Source organism: Mus pahari, chromosome 7 (genome assembly GCF_900095145.1).
Source record: "Mus pahari chromosome 7, PAHARI_EIJ_v1.1, whole genome shotgun sequence".
Lineage (NCBI taxonomy): Eukaryota > Metazoa > Chordata > Mammalia > Rodentia > Muridae > Mus > Mus pahari.
The window spans coordinates 85,815,806-85,826,278 of record NC_034596.1 but is presented as its reverse complement, the minus strand read 5'-3'; the positions used below and the strand labels follow the sequence as shown (position 1 = coordinate 85,826,278).

At 40.5% G+C, this 10,473-nt stretch overlaps 1 protein-coding gene across 2 annotated transcripts in view; it reads left to right on the top strand.

Annotated features, from left to right (window-relative positions):
* The window catches only part of Dio2 (iodothyronine deiodinase 2), a 13,637-nt gene extending 5,587 nt beyond the window's left edge, over positions 1-8,050 (top strand). Inside the window, exon 2 of one of the 2 annotated variants that reach the window (XM_021202592.2) lies at positions 3,161-8,050. In XM_021202592.2, the coding sequence (XP_021058251.1) occupies positions 3,161-3,739 (579 nt within the window). In that variant the 3' untranslated portion in view covers positions 3,740-8,050. The remainder of the gene's footprint in view (positions 1-3,160) is intronic. The other variant, XM_021202593.2, reaches the window with a different exon arrangement.
* Positions 8,051-10,473: the final 2,423 nt, after the last annotated feature.

The following is a 10,473-nucleotide window of genomic DNA, read 5'->3' as shown; positions in this document are numbered from 1 at the left end:
TGTGTGTGTGTGTGTGTGTGTGTGTGTATGTGTGTATGCTTATTTTGTAGTGCTAGGACTCCAACCCATGGATTTATGGATACTAGCCAAGTGTCCAGCACATTTAATTTTACTAATAGCATTACTCTTGCCTGTATTTTCTCTGTGACTTTCATGCACAAGGTATCATATATGACTTCTTAGTGTTCACGGGGATTCCACAGATGCAGAACAAAGAGAAGAAGAGTGATTGCATTTATTTCTCTTATTTTCTGGTTAGCTGAAATGATTAAGAATAGGTAAATGACATTGAGTGTTGACTACAGCATGTCTCTGGGGAAGGGATGGGATTCCTATTTCTGAATATGTATGCTTTAGGGAGTTTGCCCACCACCTGACTATGACTACGTTCAGTGCACTGCAGCTCAAGGTTGCTATTCAGTTTAAAAGTCTTACTTGACCCAGGATTATATCAACAGGCATTTATTCAGCAATTCACTCAACAAAGCTTTTAAAATGTATATTTCCCAGACTAACAGGATGCTAACTCCTCTGCCACCAGGAGCATTATGAATTTGTCAACTTCCTCAAGTTTTAAATTTAGAGTGACAGTGGGTGGGACTTGTCCTATATTTCCCAAGGTAATCTAGAATCTAAAATTTCATTGTTTGGCCAAGAGTTGTGTGGCAGAACTGTCCCTTGTCTCTAAGAAGTCACACACACTTAAGCATTCTAAGGAAATTGACTGCAGGTAACAAGAGATCACCTGGGACCAAAACATCAGGTTGGATTGTTCAGATGAATAGTTAAGAACGACACAAGGATCAAAGGGTCTGCTTGGGTGAGAGCCAGGGAGACACTAGCCTGTTTCATCAAGACCACACAGTCATTTAGAGGGATTAACGATGGCTCCAAATTGCAGGTGGATTATTTCACCGGGATGCATTGCAGAGACTAATTTCCCTCCATGTATGGGTGTGTGACCTCACAAGAAGTCTCTATAACACATTCCTCAGAATACATCTAGACCTTCTTATATCTGGCTGTTGAGGAACACTGCACAGCCAATATTGTTCAAAGCAGTCCTGGAGACACTGTGCTATGCAAAGGGGGAGACAGATCCTGAAAAGGGGTGTGTGTCAAAAGACCCCAAGAGACCCCAAGACTTTAAAGCTCATCACATGCTTCAAATGTGTGTCTTTAAGTTTAAGGTGTATTTTAGTGCTTCAAAGACGAGTGGAGTTAACCCTGAGATCACCTTGTCATAGGCAAATTATGAGATTTCTCTATTTAATATTGATTATAAAATGGCCTAGATTACTCATGCAAGTAACTTTCTTCCTGTTTGTTACTGGATCAAATATAGTATTTAAATAAAATCCAAGTTTATGATTTTAAGATTGCTTTTGGACAATGAATAGTACCTATTTCACACCTGTTCTGCAAAAAGTTTTGAAAAGAGAAGGAAGGAACTTTGATTCTTTCTTGGTTAAAATAGCCACGTGGTGACACTTAAGCACCTGATGCTTTACATCAGTGCTCCGCACTGTTCTCCTGCGATTCACTTAAGTGGCTTCAATTAACAGCAGTTTTATATGTCACTATTTATATGAGAGAAGAAAGTCAATCCAGTTGGAAGAGTTTTGTAATATTAAGGATAGTGTATAAAAATCAATTGTACTGCTGTAAGCTGTCCCTAATGGTATTAGCTTTGATTAAACCATCCTAGAGGGAAATCCAATTGAGTTAATTCAGAATGAATTAATTGGCTCTTTTCTGTTGCCTGCTTTTTATTATCAGTTTACAGATCCAAAGGCCACTAACTTTCAGAATTCTACATTCAACTATGTAAACCATGTGCTGCAGGGGTGCATGGAACAATTTTAGTCAACATGTCTTTTGTTCGAATACTTACTATTCTGGGGTGGTTGTTAATCACTTATCCTATAGCAAAATCCATGGTTTGTTTGGGTCTTCCTAGATAAAATTGAGGGGGAACCCCAAATACAAGGAAAGTGAGAAATTTCTTGCCTGACTCTTAGAGGCAGATTTGAGGTCCCAGTCACAGCGTGTACAATGTAAGCTGTGGTCACAGGAACCTGCAGAGGTCGCACCCTGTAGAAAGGAGCATTAATATCTTCACAGAACAACTCGCTCATTTTTATCTTCTAATCTTGAGCATGGGATGTCTCAAGAGGAGTGGCAGTTTGTCTCATATGATGGGGTAATGTCTGACAATGGCGGCTCTTATCTACACACAGTCAGATGTAGAGTTTCTGTCCCCATCTCACTCTCCAGATCCACATAAGGAAAGCAGCCATGATGGCTGACATTTTCCAGATGGGAAAACACTGACCAGGACAAGTGGGAGGAATCACACTTACAAAGGATGGATTAGAGATTGTCCTGCTCTGCCCAGACACAGAACCCACTTGTATCCTAATCCATTGTTTGAAAGAACTTAGATTGGGTTGCCATTTCAGGCACCCTGGGTAATGCTTGCTGCCAAGTCTGATGAGCTGAGTTTGAATTTCAAGGAGCCACATGGTGGAAGGAGAGAACTGACTCTAGCAAGTTGTCCTCTGACTACCACAAGTATTATGAGACAGACAGACAGACAGACAGACACACAGACTGAATAAGTAAGTAAATAAATAAATTGAGTTATTAGTTAAAAGAGGGAAAAGAGAAAATAAATTAAGCTTGTGTGTGAAAACTCCAGTCTTTCCTGAGTCTTTTAGAATTCAGAAGGTGACATTCTATTTCAAAACCAAGATAATTTATCTTAAAGTGAACCATTTACTTTTAACTTGTAAAATGAAGTCAATTAATCATTCATCCTATGATGCTTGCTAGGCACTGACAGAAAAGTAAGAATAGCAAACAAAACAAAACAAAAAAACAGAATCAACTTATTTATGAAAATAGCTAACTCTGGTATCTTCAGAGATGGAAAAAAAATTACCACTAATGAATATTCAGAATGAAAGACTTATTTTCTCTTGACCATCCTTTATGTTGCCTGACATGCCTAGTCTTTACTCATAAATATACATTACACACACACACACACACACACACACACACACACACACACACTCCCCTCCCATTTTATTTAGAGTAAATTACAGCAGCGGTGTGTTTGTGTGCTAATTCTTTTTTCTTTCTTTCTTTCACTCAGGTTAAATTGGGTGAAGATGCTCCCAATTCCAGTGTGGTGCACGTCTCCAATCCTGAAGCAGGTAACAATTATGCCTCGGAGAAGACCGCTGATGGGGCTGAATGCCACCTTCTGGACTTTGCCAGTGCAGAGCGCCCACTGGTGGTCAACTTTGGTTCAGCCACCTGACCACCTTTCACTAGGCAACTGCCAGCCTTCCGCCAGCTGGTGGAAGAGTTCTCCTCGGTGGCTGACTTCCTGTTGGTATACATTGATGAGGCTCACCCTTCAGATGGCTGGGCAGTGCCTGGGGACTCCTCTCTGTCTTTTGAGGTTAAGAAGCATCGGAACCAAGAGGACCGATGTGCAGCAGCCCACCAGCTCCTGGAGCGTTTCTCCTTGCCGCCCCAGTGTCAAGTTGTGGCTGACCGCATGGACAATAATGCCAACGTAGCTTACGGGGTAGCCTTTGAACGTGTGTGCATCGTGCAGAGACGGAAAATCGCTTACTTAGGAGGGAAGGGCCCCTTCAGCTATAACCTACAAGAAGTCCGAAGTTGGCTGGAGAAGAATTTCAGCAAGAGATGAATTCTAGATTAGCTAGATAAAAGTGTGATTGTAATAGAGTTTATTATTTTAAAAAATATGTAAAAGAAGTTGAGAACTGAACTGAATCTATTATTTCAACTGAATCCCATTGCCTCACTGAAAGACGGGAACATACCTGTCAGAAGATCTTGAACCTCTTTAACATCTCAATACTTTCTCTAGTACACAAATGACATCTGGCTAAATAGCAACCCTTTTACCTCCCTTCTGAGTGAATTGATCCAAACTGGAGTGCAAGAAACCTTGTTGCAGCCTGTGTTCATTCTTGCTTGAGAAAGAAGTGATCCTGTCCTGTGTGTGCTCTGGGACCAGAGGACCAAAAGTTCTCAGAATACTTATTAAGGGAACTACTACCTATGATCTGATTAAGTGTATTGTCTCAGCTTTAGTCACCAGAAACAAACCCAACTGGAAAGTCCCCCAAATACATACTTATGATGTGATCTTGAAGCCATGCCATGCAGTTAGGACTGAAGTGTTAGTTCTAGCCATGCAATGTCCTGGTTACTCTCTGTAGCCCTGAATTCTCAAGTACGACAAGCAAAGACAGAGGAAGCAGAGAGATGAGGAAATTGCATAGTGTTTTTACCTGAAAGCGGTAGGTAATGAGTGTTGTTCAATCGCATCAGCACCGAGGCATGTGCACAGCTGGGAAAACAAAGGCGTTAACTAAAAATAGCACAGGCAGGATGCACAGGGAAAGGAGATGTGTAGCAATACCCCTCCGCTGAAAGGAATTGGGTGTTGGCAAAGATAAAGACAGGTGAACATTTTTAATGTGGAGAGAAGCACTTTATGGGACTAATTGAGATATACCCATTTCAGTGGGTAATACCGGTGCAGTGAAAACTCCAGGGGATCTGCTGCTGATGGGTTGTTCCTGCCAAATTCCTACAGTCACAATGCGACATCCTGCTCCATTCCTAACCTCTGTAGCGTTGTTTACTCTGGGTGCTGAGTGAAGGGTGTAAGAGGCAGGTACCCTAACCATTCAGTTTCTGCCCTCTCCTCCAGTAGAAGAACTGTAATGGTAAGGGATTTCTTCACATAAACACGAGAGCGATTTAGTCTGATAATCCCTACCTGTAGTTTTGAGGGCTTACCCAACCTTATTCTTGGTACCACAGGAATTTGGTTAAATTGAATTTCCTTTGCCATTTGAATTTGGACTTGGTTCTTTTTTTTCTTCAACTGGGATTAACCCATTAGTTGACATTTAATAGCTGTGTACATAACTATGATTGCATCTATGAATCATATATCTCTTAAAATCCAAGAGACACAGCTACAAGCAATACCTAAAGATCACAACCTCAAAAAAAAAAAAAAAAAAAACCCACAAAACCCCAAACCAAAACACACCAACAGATCAACCAATGTATTGTAATTATTTTTTTAAACTCAAAAATGTTAAGATCTCAACATATGGTTATAGTTGCATGTCAAATCAAGGGTCTTATGTCTATTCCATTCAATAATTAAACCATAACATTGAGTTATTTGGAAAAAGACCATTGAAATTTAAAAGTATGTTATTAAAACATTTTCCCCAAATGTGGAAAATAGGAAGTGGGTATGCATGAAACAAGAGTATTGTTTTTAAAAATGGGAGCAAGAAATAAGTCAGACCGTCAGTCCATATATAGGTTTAGCCATGGAAGCAGCACTGTGGCTAATGTTTTTGGCAGCATCTAAGTTCTCCAGTGTTTTAAATTCTGTAAAAGACACACCCACAAAGAAACAGCTGCTTTCCAAAATGCAACAGCATCTAATGAACTTTTGTAGAATCACATTGAAGATCGATTACTTCAGACTCCTCAGGTGTTAAGGCCTTCAGTTGAGGCTTATAAGTGGCCTGTCACTCATCTTAATCTTCAAAACGCTGTTGCAATTGATGCGGCTCCCTAAAGAGGTAACATAGACCCACGCCGTCGTCCGCAAATGACCCCTTTGGTTTCCATGTGCGATAGTGAAGCAGAAAGTCAGAGAGCGGGTGGGGGGATGAGTTTTGGCTAATGCCATGCTAGTTGTCTGGGGAAAACGGATAATGGGGAGAAATCGGCCAGTTGTGCTACATTTTTAAAGAAAGAGAAGGTTGTGTGCACGTACTGTTTGTCTTTTGGAGGATAGGTCAATGGAGGAAGGAAGAAGAGGAAGCAAATATACAAAGATCTAGGCTGACTGTCAGGGACACAGACGTGTTCAAAAGAGCATGTCCAAAACACTGGAAGAAAAAACCTTCGAAGGGCCCAGGAAGAAAGTGATTAGCAGAGCTCAGGAATTTTACACTGTGTAGAATGGGTTGGTCTCCCGGGTATGATAAGCCTGTAATTGTATAACCTATTTATCTCAATGTAAACTTATATGAATTCCTATGACATGCCCTTTATACAATTAACAAGAAGTCATTCATCCAGAGGTGAGAAAAATCAATGCTCAGCTACTGTGCTCACTCAGAGATACTATGAGGCTGTCAGCACCCACCTACCTAACATGCCTTTTATAATGTATATTCTTCTGAAGAGTTATAGCTGTAATTCTCCCAAGGAAACACAAATATGTGTATACATACATTCTTACAAGGACACACACACACACACACACACACACACATCCCTTGGAGTTACTTTTCTTAGAACATAAAGATTTCTCACATAGGATATGTTTACATGGGGAATATCAGTTTATACGTTCAAATTCAATTGGCCTGTCTACTACAAACTGAACTGGACTGTCTACTTTTGAAATAGATTCTCAGAACTTACCATAGCACCTGGATTTCTCAAACACTAAGTGTTTGAAAGACATCTTAGACCTATTCAAAACTCTCTTTAGTTTGTTGATTAGAGGAAGTAATCTGGACAATGACTTTCTTGAATGGGCATGAATGAAGAGCCTGCCCAGCAAATGTAGACCTACTTCGTACAAATTCAATGGATCTCTGTGGAGGCAAACCAGTCATTGATTGTTCTTGCTCCGTGTTGCCAAAGTGCCAATCATTTTAACACACTTGTTAACTTCATTCGTGCTTTAGATCTCTGCTCCTGTGGCATTCATAGATTGTATCCCCTGATTTTTGGTAATATCAGCTTCTAAGTGGTCTATTTAGTTGAATTCTTCTAATAATCAATAGACACTCGTCGATCCCTCTGTCTGGATGTATTTGACTATTTGGGATTTTGAATAAAATTCATAAAATGTGGTGAGGTCACAGGTGGGGGGCTGCCTCACACAAACTACTGGAGGAGAAGGTGGGGGGACAACATTGATGCTTTTCATAGAATTCTCAGGTGGATAGAAGCTGCCCTTGGCACGCCCTGTAGCTCATCCACAGCCAGAGGGATTTGCTGATGTACCAGACTTCCCATTATGTAAATCGTTAAGAGGATCAACCTGGACATTAGTTCCACCTGACCTCTGACTGATGGTTTGGAAAATAAGTTTAATTAGAATCCCTTGGCCACTGCGGAGAGGAAAATTAGGCTGATTTCTGTCCCACTGAAGGATAAAGGAAGACTTAGGCTTGCACTTCCGCTTGTCAGAACATGTTCAATGCCATCTCTCTTAGTGGAAATTGACTGCGAGTCTTTAAATTCCAGGAACTTTCTTTATGATATAGCTCCAAACCAGAAACCCAAGTATATTTAGATATACTCCAACTTCTACCATTGCCTTAAATGTAGAAGCCAAACCTGCTCTTTTTATGGACTTTCAGAATGGGGCACAAAGGATCACTTGCTGTAAGGTGACAGTAGTGTCTTGGGACCGTCTTGAGTCTCTTTAGGAAGGGAAGGATCTGCAGCTTCGTGAGCTGGGAAAGTTGCTAACTGGGAGGAATCAATGCCCCCCACTCCACCCCCAGCCCCAAGGTCTGGGTTTATATATTTGGAAAGATTTGAAACAAAACTTCTGATGCTCAGAATGACTTTAGGATGAACAAGCACTGGCTCTATTCTTCATACCCTGTGTTCTAGATAACACCAGACACAAGGTCTCAGACTTAACAGACTCAGCTCTGTTCCAAGGTGAGTCTGAACCAGCAAAAAGCAAACACGTACAGATATCCAAACAAGACTGCTCACGCAAGCCAGGGCTTGCTGCCTGTCTCGGGCAGCAGCATCAGGGCTCTAGGGAGTTCGTTTAATATTTACTGAGACTTTGGAGACCTAGCAGATGTTTAATGAAGTCACTATTTTGGCTCAAACTGCCCTCCCCCATCTGTCTTGAGAAAAAAAAAAAAATTCAAACAGGTAAACATCAAAATGAAAGAGGCCCACAGAAGGGGATGGGAAATAAATAAAATTCTCTCAAGACTGCTCCAGAGCATGCCATGTGGTTTTTGATGTGTCAGGAGTCGGGGATCAGAAGACCTATGTACCTAGTACTTTATAACCAAAGCAATCAAAAGGTCTTGGGGTAGGGAATGTTGGCCAGTTTTGTTTCGTTTTTGGAACAGGTTTTCACCAGACTCACAGGCCCGTGTCACCAGCACCCGAAAGAGGAAACCGAGATGTTCAGAGCTTACTGGTGTGCAAATGATAACTACTGACGAAAGAGCCGTCTGCTCAGTCTGTGGTTGGATGTAGTCACACTAGTCCGCCTCTCTCCATCTCTGTCTCCTTAGCGAGGAGAGCATTTGGGTCATGGTGCAAGGAGTGCCGAGCCAGCGCGACTGAGAACATGTGTGTCCATCTCTGCTTCTCGGTCGCAGAGAAGGAAAGAAGCTTTGGGGATAATTAGTAGAAAGAGTGTTATAATATTGGTGCTGAGTGGTATGTGTGCTTTTACAACTTGTTCTTATATTTTAATAAACTTTGAATAAAAGAATAGAGTTACTCTCTGGAATCTATTTGTTTATTTTTAAATAGCTTTCTAGACCCTGCTCTGGCCTGCAACGCACTCATGGTTGACAAGGAAAAGAGAATCCACCAGCCCTATATTTATTCCTGAGGTTTGTGGGCAGAGGAGCCAGCAATGCCAGATTATTTTAATCTCCTAAGGTGTGCCAAAGTCTTCAAGGAAATCCAAATGAGTTGAAAGTAAACCTTCAGATATTTTTCATATTTATTAACAAGTAGCACATGGGATTCATGGAAAAGAACCTGAATCTCGACTATGAAGCAAACCCAGCTTACACATGTACTCTAGGTTTCGTAAGTGTAAGGGATGTTCCAGGAAGTTGGGTGAAACAGTGCACACATTCACATGAGCTTGCACTCATGCACGGGCAGTTGCCTGGTCATGAGCGTGCCCCTCCCTGCACACACACTGCAATGTAGACAGACACATTATTTATTATGTGGTTAGTGATGTACTAATATGTAACTAAAACATTTGAGCTATGTGTATCTCACATGTTCCACTATGAGAAGGCACAAAGAACAAATGTCCCAATGGTGGCCATGCCTGAAATTGTTAAGGAATATATTTGCATCACGGCTCATGGTGTAGTTTTTCTTTCTTAAAAAGATTACTCAAAAAATTAGTATTTCAGGAGACCCTGTGCTTTCTCATGGCTTTTTAATACACAGTGTTATTAATATTATAGCATCTTATGGACTACTCTGAATTTTAGCAGAGAAAAATAAAAAAACAATTATTTTACAATTTTTCATTCACTGTCGTTCCTTCCCAGAGTCCCATGCTAAGTTCATGTGATTTTCCCTTAAAGACCAGACCTCTTCACGGGATCTATCATGGATTCATCAAAGTCTTACAAGAAACATGCACAGATTCGTTTATTTATTTATTTATTTAAAAATAGTTTGTATTAGCTGGTAACATAACCTTTGCAAATGGCTGGGACAAAAAAATGTACCTCAGTTTTTTTAAACGTTGAAAGTATTTATTTTATTATTTATTTAGATGCGCACATCTTCTAGTGTATGCATACTTTCATGCAGTAATCAACGGAGGCCAGAAGACGGCGCTGTTGGATTCCGGTGATTTTGAGACAGTCGGTGTAGGTGCTAGAAACAACCCATGATCCTCTAGAGGAACATAAGTACTCAGAGAGCCATTTCTACACACACACACACACACACACACACAGAGCTACTTTTTAATAGTTGCTCCTGAGTTTGCAATATTTCATTACACCTATTTCCATCCTGTTGAAACAACACCTGTATCAAGTAGTGTGAGTCTTAAACCCACAAAGATAACTTCATTTTCTCTTCTTTATCATCAGCATTGTCATCTATTTCACATGTGTATATACATAAGTCAAATAAATTATTGCTGCTAATTTTTCAAGTACCGTTATCTCTTACATAACACTAAGGGAAACGAGGTTTTATTTCAGATTTGCTGTTAAAGTTCGTTAGGCCTTTTCCGACCTAGGTCACTTTCCTTCTCTCTAATGAAGCAATTTCCTTCAACATTTCTTATGAAGGAGGTCTACCGGCAATCCACTCCCTCAGCTTTTGTATGAGGCTGACTTGACTTCTCCAGTTTTGAAGGACAGTTTCACAGGGTACAGAATTCAAGGTTAATAGATTTGTAGCTTGCTGGATTTTGCCTGTTCTATTTTAGTACTGTAAATATCCCACAACACTCTCTTCTCACACACACATTTTTTTTCCCCTAAAGAGAAGTCAAATGTTATTGTCTTCTTTGTTTCTCTATAGATATTTATCTCCCTTGATTCTTGCAGCAGTTTATCTCTTTAACTTCGGTTTTTCTAAAAGTTTGAAAAATATAAGTAGGCCTGTTGTGCTTGCTCT